The sequence below is a fragment of the Boeremia exigua genome, assembly GCF_020726555.1.
Source record: "Boeremia exigua strain MPI-SDFR-AT-0100 chromosome Unknown C7974scaffold_15, whole genome shotgun sequence".
Lineage (NCBI taxonomy): Eukaryota > Fungi > Ascomycota > Dothideomycetes > Pleosporales > Didymellaceae > Boeremia > Boeremia exigua.
In genome coordinates this window covers 737,060-756,638 of record NW_025763532.1, presented here as the reverse complement: position 1 = coordinate 756,638, position 19,579 = coordinate 737,060, and the positions used below count along the sequence as shown (strand labels likewise).

The 19,579-nt window shown below is 54.4% G+C and overlaps 7 protein-coding genes across 7 annotated transcripts; 3 read left to right on the top strand and 4 right to left on the bottom strand.

The window, feature by feature from the left end:
- Window positions 1-1,874: 1,874 nt before the first annotated feature.
- C7974DRAFT_429107 (amino acid permease-like protein) lies at window positions 1,875-4,189 on the top strand. The gene is made up of 4 exons (XM_046144625.1): window positions 1,875-2,450; window positions 2,504-2,561; window positions 2,618-3,735; window positions 3,788-4,189. The coding sequence occupies exons 1-4, from the start codon at window positions 2,169-2,171 to the stop codon at window positions 4,040-4,042; spliced, it is 1,713 nt and encodes a 570-aa protein (XP_045991490.1). The 5' UTR covers window positions 1,875-2,168; the 3' UTR covers window positions 4,043-4,189.
- A 3,858-nt stretch (window positions 4,190-8,047) lies between these two features.
- Window positions 8,048-9,601, bottom strand: C7974DRAFT_437913 (uncharacterized protein; the record flags this gene model as incomplete). Its single annotated transcript, XM_046145226.1, has 2 exons — window positions 8,048-9,127; window positions 9,179-9,601. The coding sequence occupies 2 exons, from the start codon at window positions 9,599-9,601 to the stop codon at window positions 8,048-8,050; spliced, it is 1,503 nt and encodes a 500-aa protein (XP_045991489.1).
- A 1,416-nt stretch (window positions 9,602-11,017) lies between these two features.
- On the bottom strand, window positions 11,018-13,034 carry C7974DRAFT_381150 (uncharacterized protein; the record flags this gene model as incomplete). Its single annotated transcript, XM_046140569.1, has 6 exons — window positions 11,018-11,328; window positions 11,426-11,473; window positions 11,570-12,059; window positions 12,111-12,145; window positions 12,209-12,890; window positions 12,951-13,034. The coding sequence occupies 6 exons, from the start codon at window positions 13,032-13,034 to the stop codon at window positions 11,018-11,020; spliced, it is 1,650 nt and encodes a 549-aa protein (XP_045991488.1).
- A 261-nt stretch (window positions 13,035-13,295) lies between these two features.
- Window positions 13,296-15,383, bottom strand: C7974DRAFT_369536 (Enolase, C-terminal TIM barrel domain-containing protein). The gene is made up of 3 exons (XM_046139943.1): window positions 15,047-15,383; window positions 14,521-14,996; window positions 13,296-14,471 (listed from the first exon to the last, which is right to left on the bottom strand). The coding sequence occupies exons 1-3, from the start codon at window positions 15,089-15,091 to the stop codon at window positions 13,676-13,678; spliced, it is 1,317 nt and encodes a 438-aa protein (XP_045991487.1). The 5' UTR covers window positions 15,092-15,383; the 3' UTR covers window positions 13,296-13,675.
- A 556-nt stretch (window positions 15,384-15,939) lies between these two features.
- C7974DRAFT_405953 (HCNGP-like protein-domain-containing protein) lies at window positions 15,940-16,988 on the bottom strand. The gene has a single exon (XM_046143100.1). It carries the CDS (start codon window positions 16,972-16,974, stop codon window positions 16,216-16,218), a length of 759 nt encoding a protein of 252 aa, XP_045991486.1. The 5' UTR covers window positions 16,975-16,988; the 3' UTR covers window positions 15,940-16,215.
- A 199-nt stretch (window positions 16,989-17,187) lies between these two features.
- C7974DRAFT_418559 (proteasome component PRE4) lies at window positions 17,188-18,071 on the top strand (the record flags this gene model as incomplete). The annotated part of the gene is made up of 3 exons (XM_046144167.1): window positions 17,188-17,217; window positions 17,268-17,415; window positions 17,467-18,071. The coding sequence occupies 3 exons, from the start codon at window positions 17,188-17,190 to the stop codon at window positions 18,069-18,071; spliced, it is 783 nt and encodes a 260-aa protein (XP_045991485.1).
- A 222-nt stretch (window positions 18,072-18,293) lies between these two features.
- Window positions 18,294-19,498, top strand: C7974DRAFT_445384 (NAD-dependent epimerase/dehydratase-like protein; the record flags this gene model as incomplete). Its single annotated transcript, XM_046145547.1, has 2 exons — window positions 18,294-18,693; window positions 18,807-19,498. The coding sequence occupies exons 1-2, from the start codon at window positions 18,420-18,422 to the stop codon at window positions 19,496-19,498; spliced, it is 966 nt and encodes a 321-aa protein (XP_045991484.1). The 5' UTR covers window positions 18,294-18,419.
- Window positions 19,499-19,579: the final 81 nt, after the last annotated feature.

Here is a 19,579-nt window from a genome sequence, read left to right as displayed (position 1 = left end):
CCAGTGGCTGGAAATAGTGTATCATTGAAAATTTTCACGCATTAGCAACGTGCACGGGGAACTCGAACGCGCCCCTGAACTGTCTCTCACTGCACGCGAGGATTGTGCAGCTCGGGAGCTCACGTCCTGTCACACCGGTGGCTGGACTGGTCAAATGTGGTAGCACCGCATTTATTTGGAGCCTCAGGGTCAGCTACACGTGTAAGACACCAGCGCAAGGCACATCGGAGGAAGTGGTCTGAGCGAAAGGAATGTGCTGCCGGACCCTGCATTGCTCACAGAACCCGTTGCGGGGCGGCGCGTTGCGGACGTTGAATACGTACAGTGTACGGTAAGTGCAAGAGAGGAGGATATTGCGCTCACGACAAGCGTTGTGGTGTTGACAGTGTATGGTAGTTGCACGCGATAGGGCCCAGTAATCGTGGGTCTGTCAAAGTTCCGGGTCGAAGATCTTGAGCTTAGACATCCCAACTGTCAGTTATCAGTGGAGCCGTCCCAACACGAGGAAAAGTGGACTGCCGAGACTCTCTTGACGTCTTGCGATAAGAGTGTTCCATTCAAAGGGTGTGCGATTTCAATTGCAGAATGTACACGATGTCCAATTCGTTGCGGAAGTCAATTCGAGAGGACTAGCCTGATCGTGAGTGGAATCTGGCGAATGAGAACGGCGCGAGTAGGTCCTTCTTCTCGATCTCGATTGGGCATGATTGGCCGGTGAGGGTGTGGCGCGAGGCTCTCTCAATGATGACATGACGCATGCAGACATGTCTCAACGATGGTGAGCATCGTAGATCTGAGATGGTCATCAGCGACTGAAGAGCGAGGTGGTCAGCCTCTTATGCCAGCGTTGCGCCTCACAGGTAAACTAAGCCCCCACGCGCTGATAAGGGCTCTCTGAACATGGTGTTTGGCGGTGCAGTTGAAGGCAACTGAAATTGGCGGCGGGCCTCACGCAATGATAGCAACGCCGAGTACCCGCGTCGAGGGACGATGGGGTCCAGCGTACAAAGTAACGCAAGGATGTCGTGATACAGGCGCCCAAACAATACACCACCGCACCGCACGGACTATTGCGTTGGCTTGGCTACTCTCTGGGGCAACATGTCAAGCTCAATGGCCGTGGGCGTCTGCTCGTATAGCCAGGTGGAAGACATGAGACGCCTGAACAGCCACCTTCTCCATTGTGACGAAGGCAAATGAGCGGAATGGAGGTGATACGGCGGCCAAGCGAGCGATGCCCTAGATGGGTGTGAAAGCTAGCCAAAGACGGCAGGTGCACATCACAGGCGAGAGACGGGGAAGGCACACGTGAGCACGGCCAGGCTAACCGCGACGCAATTCGCTTTCCTTCACTTCCAATTGCTTGGCTCGTTCACAGCCACTGAAAACGCCCTTCTCGAAGTTCGCTGCAGTGTAGTGCGCGCCGCGGCAGGGTGCCATCTTATCTGCAGGTTCGCGCCTAAGCTGGTGGACAATCCCGGACGGGCAGCTGACAAGGAAAAAGGCGTCCTGTCTGATGTGTGAGAGCACCCGTAACCGATGAGAAGCGGGTTTGCCAAGAGCTGCCCAGCGGATACTCTGGTTCTAGAAAGATTGCTGGAACGCGGTGCAGTCGGAGGAGGGGCGTTGTTATCAGTCCACGTTTGGCCTCATCTCCGCTCCAGGCACCTGGTCTGACCAACGGGCCTCCCCATAGTCCAGTGTAATTGTCGCTGGCCTGTCCAGCGGGCCCCGCCACCAATGCCAATGCGCAGAACGTCCCCGCGATGGCAAGTGCCAAGCATTGCCGCGCCCAGACCCCTGCTAGCGTCCTCTCGTCCAACGCTTCTTTGACAGGCAGCGCGACCGTGGTCGTGTGCGCCAGCCATTCACGGCTCTGCGCGAGCGTATCAGTCCGCTCCTCTCAAGCCCCGGCCTCCCACCGTAAAGGATGTGCCGGCTGCTAGCCAAGCCGTCTCTTACTCTGTGTGCCCCGTGCACACGCATCCAGAGGGGATCGCTACTGTCGGTCGCGCCGCGAGCCCCAGTCGACTGTTTGCGGAACAGGCTAAAGCACTTGCTGCGCTCCCCTCTGCTGATCCCGTTGCACATTAAAGAGCGCGCCTGCCCGGCCTCTACCTTGTCTTTGCTCTTTATCCTGCCCTTCCTTCTTTCGCAGATCGCCCAAGATGGACCACGAAAAGGTCGCTCCCATCGACGAGAAGGCGCCTCAGGGCGTTAGCCAGCCCACTGTCTCTTCCCAGGATGAGTACAACGGTGAATGGCGTGAACAGGAGGACTTCATGACCCGCAATGGTCTCAACCTCAAGTCCTTCCAGCGCCGTCCCAAGGGCGGCCCAATGGTCGTGCTCGACAAGTCCATGAAGACACGTCACTTGCACATGATCGCTATTGGTGGTTCCATCGGTGCTGGTTTCTTCGTCGGTTCCGGTGCCGCTCTTGCTACTGGTGTAAGTTGCTGCCGTATACACTATAAGAAGCACGTGCTGACTCTGATATTCAGGGCCCTGCCTCTCTATTCTTGGATTTCTCCATCATGGGTGTGATGATCTTCAACGTCGGTAAGTTCCTGTGTGACAATCGAAACTGATTGGGCATGGAGCTGACCAGTATTCAGTCTACGCTCTTGGTGAACTCGCTGTCATGTACCCGGTTTCTGGTGGTTTCTACACCTACTCTACTCGCTTCATCGATCCGTCTTGGGGTTTCGCCATGGGATGGAACTACGTCTTCCAGTGGGCCATTGTCTTGCCTCTCGAAATCAACGTTGCCGCTCTCACAATCGGTTATTGGCCAAACGCCGCAAGCGTTCATATCGGAGTATGGATGTTCCTGTTCTGGGCATTCATCGTCGTTATCAACATCTTCGGAACTCTAGGGTACGCCGAGGAAGAGTTCTGGTCTTCTTGCCTCAAGCTGTCCGCCGTCGTTATCTTCATGATCATTGCTTTGATCTTCGTTCTCGGTGGAGGTCCCAGCAGGGGTATCTACGACGAGTACTGGGGCGCCCGTCTCTGGTATGATCCCGGTGCCTTCAGGAACGGTTTCAAGGGTTTCTGCTCTGTCTTCGTCACCGCTGCCTTCGCCTTCTCTGGTACTGAGCTTGTCGGTCTCGCAGCTGCTGAGACTGCCAACCCCCTGAAGTCTCTTCCTGGTGCCGTCCGTCAGGTGTTCTGGCGTATCACCCTCTTCTACGTTGTCGGCCTCACCTTTGTTGGTCTGCTCGTCCGCTCAGACAACGAGGATCTTCTCGGTGCATCAGGTGCGAATGCCTCGCCCTTCGTCATTGTCGGTCGCGACGGTGGTCTTCCTGGATTCGACAGCTTCATGAACGTCGTCATTCTCATCTCCGTCATCTCGATCGGTGTCTCCGGTGTGTACGGTGGTTCCCGTACCCTGACTGCGCTTGGCGAGCAGGGTTACGCTCCCAAGATCTTCACCTACGTTGATCGCTCTGGTCGCCCTCTCTGGTCCGTCGTCTTCATCCTTGTCTGGGGTGCTCTCGCTTACATGAACCTTGCCGCGACCGGTGAGACTGTCTTCACCTGGCTTCTCTCGTTGTCTGGTCTCGCTGCTCTGTTCACCTGGGGATCCATCTGTCTCTCTCACATCCGCTTCCGCAAGGCCTGGGCTTACCACGGTCACACCGTTGACGAGATCCCATTCAAGGCTGCTGGTGGCGTTATCGGATCTTGGATCGGTCTCGCTATCATCTTCATCGTTCTGATGGCTCAGGTATGTTCCACTGTGCTCCATAACTCTAGACTCACTAACTGACGATCAATAGTTCTACACTGCCGTCTCTCCTGTTGGAAAGAGCGTTGGTACCGCTGAGGATTTCTTCAAGTCCTACCTTGCTCTCTTCGTCGTCATGGCCTTCTGGATCTTCGGTTACTTCTGGAAGCGCACTGGATGGCTCAGGACCGCACAGATGGATGTCGACACTGGTCGCCGTGAGCTTGACTGGGACCTCATCAACCGCGAGCGCGAGGAGATGAAGACCTGGCCCGCGTGGAAGCGCCTCTGTGCCCGCATCTTCTAAGCACATCGCTATGCAACTTGTTGCATTGCAATGCTTGTGGATTGTGGATGTACGGGGATTGTCGCAACGTGTGACGCAGAGATGATACCTATTATTTAAGTGTGTAATACTTACCTTCGCTCATATGAACGAAAATTCTGATTCCGATCACTTTCTTCTTGTGTGACTTGTTTCCAATTGTGTCCCTTGCTGTGTCTTGGTGTATGATCTCTGGACAATATTGTCAGTTTCGTGAATTGTGAAACATTCATATCATGGCGTATTGACGCCACGTCGTCCCTGAACGTACTCATGTTCAAAAATATGGAAGCAATGGTTTTCTCGTCGCTCTTCACTAATACGGGCCATGGACCATTGTGGTCGGTTTGGAGAGCAAGACCTAAGCTTGAGCTAGTCGTGTGCACGCCGAAGGCAGTTATCCTGGGCAATAGGAAGTGGATGAGACAATGTTCGCGGGTTTCAGATGTTGTCTGCTGATGTGCTGATGATACAATGAATGCCTCTTTTCTCAATGTCTGCCAAGATGGACACCAACGTTCTCGGTATTGTCCATGCCGAGTTCGCAACGTGAGAGTGTTGGTAAGACCAGGCTTATCATTCGAAAATGTATAGTCGTCGACATATGAAATGAAATTACTTTAAAGTCGTCGTGTTCGGGCGCAGAGCTGATTACGATGGGGAGATAGAAAGTGCTAAAAAAGAATAGTGTAAAAAGCAAACAGCTGTCTCTAATCAAGTTCGGAGCGAGCATTAGCTCAAAAGAAGGGTGGAGCTGTTCGGAATGGCCGACCCACAAATGAACGGTCAAATCCAAGTCAATCTAAAGAGGGATGTCACCACTTTGGACAATTTGTGCTCAAATAGCGATAGCATTGTGGCATGTCGCTTGTCTAAACAGTATACATACAACTGCTTTACCTCAAAGCTTTGTGTTTGGCATATTGTGCCCAGTGTATCCACCAGAAAGCCACAGTTCGTTCCGGTCTGGCAGCTTATTACCCCAATCAACTGACAACATACAGAGCTGATAGTTCGCTCACAGGCAATGTCAGTATTATGCACGAGTGAGGATACAAGAGGGCCTTGTGTAATGAGGACAGATAAGATAGGTAAGCTACCTCATCAGCATCTGTAGAAGGTGAAGGTCATACGTTGAATTAGATAGAGACGTGACCCTTGTTGAGGCCAGACTCTAGTAACGATGGTTGTAGCACAAATTTGGTCTCATAAGAAGTCTTAGGACTTCTACTTCTTGGCACTATGATCTTCGGATAAGCGGTTGAGGGCCTTCGTTTGGCTTCTTGCTATAGGGAAATGGCACGTCTGACCTAACCCCCTACCAAAAGTTGGAAAAACTAGCCAAGGCGACTGAAGTGATACTCTAACGGATGCTGGATTAGATACTAACCCCGGAAGCTGCTGGCACTGCCTGAAGTGATGTCAATGCCACTGCCAACATACCTATTTGCATATTTCTGTCAACAGAATGAACTTAGCGAACGGATGTGATCAACAGCTGCATTAGCTCCGCACCCCGTTTAAGAGAACAAGCCTGTTGATGAGCTGGAAGCAGCTGCAAAGTAGTTGTTCCAGACATCAGGAGAAATATCGACTCCTACACTTGACGGCTCAGTCAGTGACCCGTCTTCATCTACAAATCTCTACCTATTTCAAGTGTACACTAAACGGTTAGATAACTAGACTCGACAATGAGGAGCGCAGGACATAGTATTTGTCGGAAAGAAAGAAGTATCAGGCCACGCCAGATTCTAGCACTAGGACAACAGTGAGACCACCAACGCGAAAATGAAGCCACCCTCGTATGTCAGATTGCAGCGACTCTTACTCATGTAAGTTTGGTAATATTGAAGAAGGTTCCACTCGCTTCCTGCCCTAAACTGACGCGTCGAACGCACAAACCACGTTACTGTTATACCAGAAGGAAGGCACTATGACCAATCTGCACAGTACTTACAACAGATATCTGCGTATTATCACAGCTGGTTGCTCACTTAGAACTGTGAATCATTCAAATATTCATATAGTCATGTGCAAGCATGCAGCACGGGAGCGGACATAAAGTTCATCTTCCCATGCTTGCATCTTCCGATCCATATGATCTTGCAGCTCTATTTAGAGACCCATAACCCTTTTAAACTTTAGTGTACAGCTTTGACTATTTTCGAATGGCAAGCTAAGTCCAGAGTGGCGCAAGATTGAGTGCGCGTTGGGTTGGGGTACTCTTGCCCGTCGTGCTGCCTTCCGAATATATCGCACCACTTCTCACCAGAGTTCAACGGTGAAGTTTGTTGATGCCTGAGACCACCCTTCATGAAAGCTTGTAGACCATGGGTAAGAGTATAGTAAGTGCTGAGAAAACAGGACGAAAATCAGACAGCAGTCTCGTATCAAGTTACGAGCAAACACTCACTCTGTGAAAGGCGTACCTTGCAAGAGCCTCGGGTGGGTTAGAGGTATTGTAAGTATCCAAATTCGATTCTATACGCCTTAGTAGATTCTTCTTACTTTCTCCGCCTTCATTATGGTGCTGTTTGCCTTCTCTCTCACTTTCCTTCGCAGAGCTGTGAGTCAAACCAGATAGTCTTGGGATGAAACAAGGCTTCAGGACTAAGATTACTCTTTGATCGTCTTACAAGCGTCATCCTAGATTACTAGATTGAAACAATGAAGGGTCAAAACATATCGCCAAAGACTAGGAGGGCATGCAATACAAGTCCTAGCTTTGAATTAGCGAAGCAGTTATCCCCGTAGGATCCCTTGATTGAGATCTGCCTCAGGAGGGCTAATCATAGCGTTAAACTGTGTTAAACAACGTCTAGAGTTGCCTATACAAGCTCTTCATTAGGTTACCTTCACTGTAACTAGAATCGTAAGTACCAACGTTAATTTTGAGTCACTATGGCATGAACAAAAGGCTTTGCCTGATGCCACTGCTCTACATCCTGTCACAATGGCGCAACACAAACTCCAGCCCGCAATTACGGTCTCAACTGTAGATTCTCATCCTACCAAAGAGCCTGCTTCGCGCTGAAGTCGCGACTGCCTTTGCTCCAACGCCGATGGAATTAGAAGTGGAGTGGCTCCAGCGTCACACTCACCAGCACAACGACACTTGAGCCCTCGGCCCCCGAAGACAAGCAAAAGCCCCACACATCCACCAGAGCCCCAACATACCTCCCCACTACGCCTGCTGCCCCCAAACCGCGCCACCATCACGCTGCCGCACACACCACCATCACGCTGCCGCACACACCACCTCCGGCCCTCCGAACACCCGCCGAACCACCGTCCCCTCTCCCTCAAACCCGCGCCTCAGCCCAAAACCCACTCCGCGCCGCACCGCCCGCGACGCCACGCCCCCAAACCCCTCGTAATCAGGTCCTCGCCCCATTGAGGCTGCCCTTGCTTCTCGCTCCAGCCACCCGCCGCCATCAGGTTCCGGACCACGCGCTGAGGCACATAAGCCGAACTACGTGCCGCTGCCGAGCCACACGCTCGGCGGGAGGCGTGGCGGGCGGTTAGAGGGCGGTTCGGCGGGTTTCGAGCGGAGGGAGGGAGGGGCGAGACGGGGGGGTTGAGAGATGTGGGCAGAATGGAACGCAGAGCGAGGTCGCCAGGACAATTGTCACGCAGATGATCAAGAGAATGTGAAGAGTATGATAATTTTGATTCGTCGGAGTACACACTTTGTGTGTTGTGAGTATCTGTCCATCCGTCCATCTGTGTGCATAGCACGCTCCCCTCGCGCCGCCCATCCCAGCGAGCGACGCAGCAACATAACATAAACGCAAAGGTATCGCGCGAGACAAAGGAACGACGGCAAAAAGCAAACAAGAAAAGACCCTGCTCGGCATCGCGAGCGATTATGGGCGAAAATGTACAGGGCGCCGGGATCGCTAGCCACGCTGAGATGTGTGGGTGGCCCTGATCGCGGGCTGAGGAGAAAGGGAATAATGTGCGAGCGGAAAATGTACACATGCGGATTTAGCGCGCGCTGGGACCGAAGTCGAAGCCTTGCTGCTGCTGCTGCGGAGGTGGGTAGGAGGGCGAGGCCAGCGGTGTGTAGGCGCCCGGGATGGGAACGGCGGCGTACTGCTGCTCGCCCGGCGCGGCGGCGACGTGGTCATTGTGACGCTCGAAGCCGGGCGATGTGGGGGGCAGCGGGGGTGAGACGGTGAGCGAGCGCGCGGGTGCGTCGAAGCCGTCCTGGCTGATCTTGGGGGTGGCGCCGGTGACCTTGATCGGAGGCGCTTGCAGGGCGAAGGGCTGCGGTTGGACGATCTCGCGGACCTGGGCGTACTGAACTTTGCCGTCGTTGCCCTCGTGCGCCATGCCGTTGGGGTCAATGTAATCTGGGTGACCTGGGGGTGGGCGCCAGCCGCCGGAGCGAGGCGAGAGAGGTCCGAATCCTGGTGTGTTTGGTGCTGACTGCGAGCGGAGCTGAGCAAGGTACAAGTCGGATCGAGCCTTGTCGCGAACGGCCATGGACTTCCTGAGCTTCCTCTTGGACCAGAAACGGTAGAAGACGATGGCGTAGATGATGATGCAGAGAACCTCAATGACAACCTCGATGATGCAGCAGACGAGTGCCCAGTTCTGCAGGCGGCAGACAAGCGCGTAAGAAATGTCGTCTTCGAACAGATGCCGTCTCTTGTTGTCGACGCAAGACCAGCCCCACATGTCTTTGTTGTTGTTCTGCGCTTTGCTTTGGTTGAAGACAGCCGCACCTACAGCCCACATGATGATACTCAAGATGAAGAAACCGACGGCGAAGATGGTGTAGTAAGCAGCGACTTTTTCGGCTCGATTGTGCCCTCCTCTACAGTAGGCAACCATGACGATGATGGACATGAGGAGTGAGATGCAAGCGATGGTCAAGAGGAGGATTTGCGGCCAGGTCTTGGTGTTGTCGGCCCATGGGGGAAGGTTGTTTCGCTTGGGAAGCGCCTTTGTCGCATGGAAGATGGCGAGTGCAGTTGCCACCATCGAGAGGACGATGAGACTGCAGGCAAAGTTGATACCGCGCAAGAAGATCTTTGCGATTCTTACTCGGACCTTGACTTTCTACTTGTTGTTAGCTTTCCCTATGGGATGGGTCCAGTTGTTCAAACTTACGATATCCTTAGCCTGCTCCTTCTCCAAAGAAGCTTCTTGCTTCTCAAGATCGCGCTCCTCCCTGAAGGTAGGGCTCAGGATCATGCTTGGCCTGCCAGGTGTCCGTGGAGGCGCCCCAGGCGACTTCAGAGCACTCTTCAGAGGGCCCCTGGGTGTTGGTGGAGGAAGGTATCTTCGGTCTGTTTCCTCCATTTCGACTGGTTGGACGTAGCCGAAGCCGACGTCTGATACTTGAGGTTGAGGTTGGTAGTGGTTTGTAGGATACGACGCGAATGGCGACTTGGGTGCGTCAATGGGTGAGTGCACGGATGTCGCTTCCGCGAAGCGTGCTGTGCGAGGTGTCTTGAGTTCTGAGGAAGTCGAGTCGTCGGTGTTTCGTCTTTCAATCGTAACTGTGAGACCTTTCTTATTGTTGGCTGACATCCTTAGACCTTCGAGCGTTCACGTGGTGGAACTCTCATGAGAGGTGCAAAAAGACAGAGAGAGAGAGGTGGATGGAGAAAGCACGACTATAATCCAGGCCAGCTTAGACCAGTCGCAGGAGGATTGAGGTGTGCAGTAGGTAGGAGAGACAGAATGCAGACGCACGAGGTATTACAAGGAGACCTGCTAGAGAAGGAAGATGAGGCAACATGCGAAGCGCTGACTTTAGATAGCGGGCGCTTCGAAGGCTTAGGACTCTCGGATTGGACAGAGAGGAGTACGGGTAGCAGCCGGTGGGGAGAGATCGGAACGATAGTGGGCGGGTACTTACAACGTATGGGAGGCGAGATGCCTGCACAACTGCGAGTGACGGTCTGATAGGTCAGATGAGGAGACGAGGTGGTTGCAATGGCGCGCAAAGGAGGACGCAGAGTGGTGGCCCCGAAATAGACGCCCGGGTGAACTCAAGGACGCGGCCCAAGTGATGCGCGGCCAGGCCAGTGCTGTTGTGCGAAGGTGTTGGTCTTGTTATATCTGACAGCTTGCTTATGCTGCTGTCAGCGGTTGCGGGGCACAGTCCGGAGCGGTGCTGTCGTCAGTCGTCAAGGTCAAGGTCGTACGTATGCCTTCATGCGCCCCAGAGACGGTGAAGTCTTCCAGAGCAGAGGGAACCCGCAGAAAAAGGCCATGTTCGCACCTCGTGCCCTCGGGCGCAAAGTCCTGCCGAGTCCACGGGCGCTCGAATTCCAGGGCGCTGGTATTCCAACGTCCAATTGATGGCAGCTGTTTCGCGCCTGCAAAACGCGACATGGCTGTTCTGCAAGGTGAGTGGCTGGAGGGAACCAGGTCTGTGCATTGATGTACATTCACGCTAAGCACATTAAGCTCGGGAGCTCAGCGGGTACGCACGCGTCCCGCCAATAGCACGCCGCAGGTGCCCTGAGACCTGTGGGAAGCCTACAGTAGTGGCACTGAGGTGGATATCGAGTCCAGGACGGCCGACGAGGCAGTCTCGAGTCTCTGTTTGCCTCCGCGCCGCTGTCTCGATTGCCGCCTGCACGGTCATAAGAGCATCGAGCTGCCCGCGCTCTTATTATAAATGCTCTGTATGAGCGAATTTGCCACGGCCGTCAGCTCACATCTTACCAGTCGACGGGCTGGGAATGTGGGCACGGCCGTGTCGCCTATCAGTGCAGGCTTGTGCGTGCCGCAGCTGCAGGAGGAAGCACATCGCATAGAACGTTAATTAGCCACGCGTTGGCCTGGCCGTGCAACACGCCACCGCACAACTGGGACATTTACCTGGCTATTCTCTGTGCTCTAGCTCCAAAGGGAAATCCGCTTCAACGCGCACGCCTATTTTTGGGGCCTTTTGCGCTGTGGAGTAGCACGCGGGCCGCAAGATCTGCCATGCGTTCAACGGGCGTGGAAAGTTAGTGTGCTGGCATCCTCGACAGCCCTCTGAAGTCGTCCACGTTGTACCTGCAAAGCGTGGTCGCATTTTGCATATTGTGCAGCTCTTGGTATTGGACAAGGTAGGCAATCCCCCTCTCGAAAGCACTTCTCGATCGCGACAAGCCAGCCATCCATATGCATGTTATTCCAGCCGAGGAACATTGCAATAAAGCGGTGTCGGTATCTACCGGATTGCCACCTTACCTTGCTTGCGAGGTGAGACATCTGCGTTGAGCCACGAATCTCACGGGTCACGTTGTCACGATCGACAGCTGTTGTGTCAGGTCTGGCTGCAGAAAAGGCTACATTTACACTCTGCCTTGCATGGTCAGCGGTCTCACTACCACAATTACGGTGTCTTGCACGTACCGTGTACCACCTTCCTGCCGTTCGACGCCGCAACAAAATAGTCGGAGGCTGGTTTGGAAAATTCACGCTCAGAGGTATCGGTTAGATGAAGAACAAATGTTGAGTGTTATACAAGAACCAGATTAGTTTATTAAATCCACCCACCAGTGGTCTTCTGATCCGACCACTGATTATCAACGTCATGATAGCTATCATCTTTCTTGCGCGTGAGAAGCGCTGCAGGCCGCAGCATCCCCCCAGAGTTCTCACCTGTCCTCATCCTAGGCCCGCCCTCCTGCACGCTCAGCACTCCGTCGCCGATGTACGTACTATAGTCAATCTGCTCATCTATACCCTGGCAAATAAAGCTATCATCTGAATCTGTTCGCTTTGCACCCTTGAATGTCGCAGGCAATGCTGGATGCGCGAGCTTGTTGAGCCAGGCCGGCGACGAAGGAACTTTCTGCTTACCTTTCGCCTTCTCGCTCAAGCTTGGGTAGGAACGAGGCAGGGTTGGAGAGCAGCTGACAGGGTCTGATATAGGGATGGGGCGAGAGATCTTAGCTTTGAGTGCGTTGTGCGCTTTCTCCTGTTTGCTTGGTTTAGACTTAGCCTTGCTATGCATGTCGACGTTTGAAGGTGTTTGAACAAAGTTCTTGAGCCATGTAGTTTGCTGTGGTGCCTTTGGATGACATACAGAACCTACCGTCCGCTCGTCTACTAGCACGTGGGCGGCCTTCTCTGTACTCGAGAAGTTTGGGAATGGGGTCCGAGGCAGGGGCTTATTCAAATCTAATGCCTTACCTTTGACCTTCTGTGGCCCCCGCTTAGGTGCTGTGCTCAACGGAGGAGCTGGAGGAAGAGGTTTGTTCAAGTCTACCGTGAGGACGGTCTGTTGAAACTTGATGGGTACTTCGCATGATGTAAGTGATATGTTACTATAGGACACTGCAGAGTCGTGTTGTGCTCGTCGCTTGTCTGTAACATCAGCTATCTTTTGTGCCCTAGAAGGAAGTGGGCGACTAGCAGACGTTGGTGGCTGCTGAACAGCTACATTCTTCTGCACGGGTGGACATATCTCAAGGACTTCGCCATTGTCTCTTTCTTTGAGATAGCTTTTTATGCCTTCCCAGAACAGCTGAGCCTCACCTGGTGGGCCATTTTGGTAGATCTCTTTAGCCTTTTGATAGTGCTTCTTGAAGAATGTCTGATTTTGACCACGCATGGCGTCGTCTCGTTTGGGTTGGTGCTGTACAACGTCAGCACTTGCCAACGACTTTTTGTGCCCAATGGTTTGGGGGAAAAGGGTGGTTGTAGAAGCCTTAGCTGTCTGGGATGCAGCATAAGAATTGCCTACTGCTGGGCTCTCAGTATCTTCTCGCTCTGTATAAAGGGCAAAGAGTTCACTAAAGTATTTCGAGGCTCTAGGGGATAGCTCTTCGTCGTCGCTGTACCATGGAATGTCGCTGGGAGGCCGGCTCTGGTCCTGCGACATCTCAACTCCCGCTATATGCATGATAGGGTGGTGACTACGAGTTTGACTTACGGTACGGTTTTGATGATCAATGAAGTCGGGGTTGATCTGCTCTGAATGGGCCTGCATCGAGTTGAGTGTGGTGATTGTGTACATATGAGAGTCAGAACGCTAAAAGATTCTCTTTCATATAGATGTGCAGCTGGAATCTACATTGTGCATCGACGAAACGAAACAGCCGAGTTGACTCGACAATGATCACAAAGCTTAACAAAGGCGAAGTAACAAAGGCGCATTGTTCTTGCATGTGTCCGATGCGTTTCGCTCGCGTCCGGCGTTTCCTTGAAGGTTATGACCGGAAATTCTCGCATAGTGCTCGAAAAACAACAGACACGTCCGTGATTTCATCGTTCAGACGCGATGCTGCAGGATTGTGGCTGATTTGCGGAAGTTCGCGGAGAGTCGTGGTGGCCGGGAACGATCGTTTGTGAGATGGGTAGTCCCGGAACTCATGTACCTGGATGTTAGTCCAAGCTACATACGGAAACATGGTAAGCCTTGCCCGCAAGGAAACTAATCAACCTCGAGCATGAACATTGTAGACACGAGGGAGAGGTTTATCAGACTGCGGAACTTTGTCAGCTAATTTCCAAAAGATGCAGGTCGGCAGCAGGCTTTCATGATGCATTGGGTATTGGATTGCATTTATTGCATCTCGTGTACAGAAATCGTCGCTATATCATAATCATTGCACTTCGCGGTGCTTTTCGTGAATTTTCCTTCTCGCAAGCAACATCTTACATGTTGACAGCGGTCCTGAACTTGGAGCCAGCGTAGATGGCGTTGTCACCGAGCTCCTCCTCAATGCGGAGGATCTGGTTGAGCTTGGCGAGACGCTCAGATCGGGCAGGAGCACCGGTCTTGATCTGTCCAGCACGGAGACCGACGACGATGTCAGCGATGGTGACATCCTCAGTCTCACCAGAGCGGTGAGAAACCATGACACCCCAGTCAGCACCGAAAGCGTCCTTGGCGGCTTGGATAGCCTCAGTGATGGTACCGATCTGGTTGACCTTCAGGAGGAGAGCGTTGCAAGACTTCTGCTCAATAGCCTTCTTGATGAACTCGGGGTTGGTGACTGTCAGGTCATCACCGACAATCTGGAAGTCGGAGGTCTTGAAGAAGTAGGACCAGGCCTCCCAGTCGTCCTCAGCGAAGGGGTCCTCGATGGAGACGATGGGGTACTTCTGGGACAAGGACTTGTAGAGTTCAGCAAGCTGCTCGTAGCTGAGCCACTTGCTCTTGTCGCTCTCGGGGTTCTTGAAGTCAAGGTCGTACTTCTTCTCGTCGGCCTTGTAGAACTCGCTGGAGGCAACGTCCATGGCGATCTTGATCTGGCCGGTGTAACCAGCAGCCTCGATGGCCTCAGTGATGAGGTCAAGAGCCTCCTCGGGGGTCTGAATATCGGGAGCAACACCACCCTCGTCGCCAACGTTGCCGGCGGACTGGCCGTACTTCTTCTTGGCGAGGGTCTTGAGCTTCTGGTAGACTTCGGCACCCTGGCGCATGGCCTCGGTGAAAGTGGGGGCCTCACTGCTGACTGTTAGATATAGTTTCGACAGGTGTAGCTGTGAGAACGTACGAGGGAACAATCATGAACTCCTGGAAAGCCATGCGGCCACCGGCGTGGGAGCCACCGTTGAGGACGTTCATGAAGGGAACGGGCAGGACGTAGGGCTTCTTGGTGCCGGCCAAGTCGGAGATGTGAGCGTAGAGCGGGACGCCCTTCTCAGCGGCAGCAGCCTTGGCAATGGCCATGGAGACACCGAGAATGGCGTTGGCACCAAGCTCAGTCTTGTTCTTGGTTCCATCGAGCTTGTTGAGGAAAGCGTCGACAGCGGACTGGTCCTTGACGTCGATGTTCTCCTTGATCAGAGCAGGGGCGATCTTGTCGTTGACGTTGGCGACGGCCTTGGTCACGCCCTTGCCGCCCCACTTGCTCTTGTCACCATCGCGGAGCTCGCACGCCTCGTGGGAGCCGGTGGAGGCGCCGGAGGGGACGATGGCGCGGTGAAGGCCAGTCTCGGTGACGATGTCGACCTCGACGGTGGGGTTACCCTGCGGATAGTCAGCGTGCCGTTAACGGCTGGAGATGCTAGGCAACCTACGCGAGAGTCGTAGACAGAGCGTGCGTGGATCTTGGTGATGGCCATGGTGGGTGTTTGTGTACTGGATCGATCAGTAAAGAATCAATTGCGGAAGTGGAGCTGAGCAGCAGTCGAGTATATATAGGCACACCTCAGCCCTATGGTACTGTGCTTGGGAGACTACAGCGTGCTAGTCAAGCGTCACCGGCCGGTGCTGATGTGGAGCCTGAAGAAACACTCGACCACCGCCCAGCCCTGGACTGTCAGAGGCCGGCGGAGCCTCAAACGGGCACGGGGGTGGGATGGCACGGCCGGCCGCGGATGGAATGTTGGCGAAGGGCTTGACTTACGTGAAAACTTGGACTGGTGTTTTGTTTGGGTGGTGGGGATCTAGCTTTAATAGTTGAATGAGGAGTGAGGGGCAGCCTCAGTCTGCAAACTGATGTATGTGCCCCGCGCACCTGTGCAACCCATTGGCCAGCCGCCACGCCTGGGTCGCCAGATGCATTGATCGTATCGCAAAAGCATGGGAGCGGCTGTCACGGCGATGACCGCCCTATGAAAATGTTGAGATATGAGGCCTGCGCATCAACTGATCATCACGTAGATTACCCCTCCAGCACCGAGTAGCCACCAGAGCCCACATCAGCTTCTCAAAGCTTCTTCGTGCACCTCGGAGCTGCAGGGATGCTCGTTCCAGCTTTGCAAAGCTTCAGGGCACTGTAGGTTCGAGCAAAGTCAAGGCTGCCTTCTCCATCGCTGTCTTGCTGCTCGTAGCTCGCGCGCTACATCCAGACCAGAAAACCTTCCGAGCATCTCCTGACTCAACAAACTGCAATTGAGCAACTGGCACAGACGCCTGAAGAAGCCAGACTGTCCTGATCTACCACCTAGCAACTATTTCACATTTCGACGTGTCACGTTGTCTGCAAACAGTGTTGATAGAATCTTCAGATTACGTTGAACGCGCTATGTGCCTGACTGGGCAAGTACCCTGATGACGCATGCGCCGATCGCCGGAAGGTGCAAATCCGCCAAGGCTGCGTCTCGAAACGTGCCTGGCGCAAATTCCAGACACCACACAAGGAAAATACGCAAACAAACAGCACAAGCAGCAGACCCTGACAGGGATACTCTGCGGCTTATACGTACACAGATACGTAGAAATCAGCACGTGACTGGGAGCTGGCTCATCTTCTCCTCTTAGGCGACCCTTCCCGGCTTCTGTGTTCAAGTTCCTTTCTTTTCCCTGCACTTTGCACCGTAGATGTTTTGCCAGGGTTTGTAGCGGCTACGAAGTCAACAGCCCCTCTGGGCGTCCTAGACTTTTCCTGTTCCTTTGCCTTGAAGATGCGCTTCTGTGAGGCCCTCAGCTCCTCTACATACGCCCAAGGAGGAAACACTGTGGGCACAGCAAAGCCTTCCGGTAGCGTAGAGGCGTACTGTTCCTCCTCACCAATCCCAGCAAAGTCCATCAGCTTTTGCAGATGGCCTGGATCGCGCAGAACCGAAGAGCTCTCAAGTCGCTGATTGAAATGTTGACCCTTCTTTTTGAGCTCAAGGAACTGGGCAAATTTCTTCGTCGCTCGTTGCGGCGGCGACCCCGGGGGCGAAGGAGGGATCTCGAAGTTTGGCACGGTCGGCAAGGTCAAGTTTTGGATAATGGCCCGACTCGACGTGTATGGGGAGCCAGGAGGAACAACGCTGTCGGCATCGTTTTCTGGTGGAGGCGGCGACACGGTTGGACCTTGCGCAGGCCCATTGACTGGGGCGGACGCTGGCGGAGTGACTTGTCGAAGGGCTGGTTGAGGTGCTGCTACAGGCACGGTCGCCAGCTTAATATCAGTAGCTATCAAAGTCCCCGCAAGCGCATGTGCATAACTCACCTTGGCCGTTGTCGCTGGGAGCACCTCGTCCTCGTCACTACTCTCATAACCGACTCCCAGCATTGCGTATGTTTGAGGTGGAAGAGTGGCCGCGGGAACTCATGTGTAAAGTGGCCCGAGCTCCAGCTACCGCGCCAAGCATATCGTCGTCGCCAGTGAGCTGCCTGCCACCGTCAACCACTCACCTCCGAACGCCGTCTTCTCGCTCATCGACGCCGTCCACGCCATATCAGTACACTCCGACACACCAAGAAACTCCACACCAACGCCCACACGATGAACCACCTTCCGCAAGCTTGGGGCCGTGTAAGACGCCTCCCCGCTCCATAAACACCACCGTACTGACTTCAACACAGCCCAGAGATGATGTCTACGGTGCCTACGATGCTTCACACTTCCAGATGAACGGCCCTACGCAGCACTCACAGTCTCCTATCGTCACCGGTACCTCCGTGTTGGCGGCGAAGTTCAAGGACGGCGTAGTCATTGCAGCAGACAACCTTGGTACGATGTCGCCTGCTCTTTGGGATATATGTATACTGACCTTCTACATAGCTTCATACGGATCGCTCGCTCGCTTTACCGACGTCAAGCGACTACGAAAGTTCAACGACGAGGTGGTCGTAGGCTTCGGCGGCGACGTCTCGGACATGCAGTACCTCGACCGCCTCCTAAACTCCCTCGATATCCGCGAGAACTACGCCTCGACCGATGACAACCTCAACGCCAAGAACCTCCACACATACCTCGCCAAGGTCATGTACAACCGCCGATCAAAGTTCGACCCGCTGTGGAATCACCTGTTGATTGCTGGTCTGGACGGCGAGGGCAAGCCGTTCCTTGCGAGTGCGGATCTTCTCGGCACCACCTTCTCTTCGCCTTCGATTGCCACAGGCTTTGGAGCCCATCTTGCACAGCCGATCATGCGCACATTACTGCCCGATGAGGCGTCGGTGCAGAACGTCACTAAGGAGCAGGCGGTGGAGAAGGTTAAGGAGTGCATGAAGGTCCTCTTCTACAGAGATGCAAGGAGTATGGACAGGTACTCCATCGCTGTCATCACGAAGGAGGGCGTAGAGCTGAACGAGGACGTCCAGTTGGAGAACCAGAGCTGGGCGTTTGCAGAGAGGATCCGCGGCTACGGCACGCAGACGGCATAAGAACGAATCGGACTTGTCGGATATGACAGCGCTCAGAGCCAAGCAGCTCGGAGGCTAAACGGCTGAAAGATAGACATGAATAAATGTACACTTCGACGGAGTGATTATCAATCTCAAACACACATCATCCTTGGGCGCAAGCCACACGCGTCTACGGCATTGGCATCCTTCGGCGGCAGGCCGATGCTATCGGAGGCGACAAATCGCGCTAATGCCGACGCGACCATCTCAAGCTCCATACAATGCGGGGAAGCTTCCGGGTATCGCTGTCGCGTATAAAGACTGAGATGGAAGCAGCCCTGTTGAACCCATGTCCCTTATTTAGCCTCCCCTGCTGCACGCACAACCATGTCTGCCAGCACGTCTCCCGGTACCAAAAAGCGCATAGTCGTGACGGGCGGCTCGGGCGTTGTGGGCCGTTGCGTCATCGAGAAGCTGCTGAGCTACGGCCACGAGGTCCTCAACGTCGACCAGACGCCGCTGGATAACCCAAATGTACACACGCTCAAGGCAGACTTGACAGATGGCGCGCAGGCATTCAACGCGCTGAGCTGCCACTTCCAGATCAGCGAGCCGTTCCGGGAAACGCTCAGGACGCCCGATGTAGTCATCCATCTCGCGGGTATGTAGTTGCAAATAGTACCACAAGAGACCGAGTCCTGCACGAACAATCAGACTTGCACTCGCCCAATCTCACCACGCACAACACACCAAACTAACCCCCTTCTCCTCCAGGCATCCCCCAACCCAACCGCGTCCCCGACAACGAAACCTTCCGCATCAACACCCTCTCCTCGTACGCCATCATCGAAGCCGCCTGCAAACTGGGCATCCCCAAAGTCCTCCTCGCCTCCTCCATCACCGTCTACGGCCCCACGTACGCAGAAGGCCCGCAATCCTTCCCGCACTTCCCGGTCACGGAGACATCCCCCACCGAACCCATGGACGTGTACGCGACCTCGAAACTGTGCATGGAGCGCGTGGCGCAGTCGTTTGCAGCGCGCTTCGCCGCCCTCGCCGCCCCCGTCGACATCTACTGTCTGCGCTTCGGCGCCGTCGTGTCGCCCGCGCTGCACCGCGAGACCATGCTCAAGTACACCGGCCGCCCGCGCGACTGGGGCGTGCACGGCTGGAGCTACATCGACGCGCGCGACCTGGGCAATTTCCTGAACTGCGCGGTGCAGACGGATGGCCTGGGGTTTCAGGTGTTCAATGCGGTGAATGATGAGAGCACGCTGCCGGATGGGGTGGCGACGCTGCAGTGGCTGGAGAATGAGTGTCCGGAGAGCGAGCTGGTGGATCGGGCGGCGCTGGAGGGGTGTCGGGCGCCGATTAGCAATGAGAAGGCGAGGCGGCTGTTGGGGTTCAAGGAGGAGTTTTCGTGGCGCGAGGAGAGGAAGAAGTGGGTTGTGCCGGAGACACGGTGATGGGTCAGGGCGTCGGGTAGGTACTGCAATCTGGCGCATAGGCGTCGTTGCTGCAGTGCATCACGGAAGAAATGCTGTACA

Coding starts and splice junctions, on each gene's coding strand:
- C7974DRAFT_429107 (XM_046144625.1), top strand. CDS start 2,169: ATGGACCACGAAAAGGTCGCTCCCATCGACGAGAAGGCGCCTCAGGGC. Junction 2,562..2,617: donor TGTGATGATCTTCAACGTCG/GTAAGTTCCTGT, acceptor ACCAGTATTCAG/TCTACGCTCTTGGTGAACTC. Junction 3,736..3,787: donor TCATCGTTCTGATGGCTCAG/GTATGTTCCACT, acceptor GACGATCAATAG/TTCTACACTGCCGTCTCTCC.
- C7974DRAFT_369536 (XM_046139943.1), bottom strand. CDS start 15,091: ATGGCCATCACCAAGATCCACGCACGCTCTGTCTACGACTCTCGC. Junction 14,997..15,046: donor GCTCTGTCTACGACTCTCGC/GTAGGTTGCCTA, acceptor GACTATCCGCAG/GGTAACCCCACCGTCGAGGT. Junction 14,472..14,520: donor GAGTTCATGATTGTTCCCTC/GTACGTTCTCAC, acceptor AACAGTCAGCAG/TGAGGCCCCCACTTTCACCG.
- C7974DRAFT_405953 (XM_046143100.1), bottom strand. CDS start 16,974: ATGCTGGGAGTCGGTTATGAGAGTAGTGACGAGGACGAGGTGCTCCCA.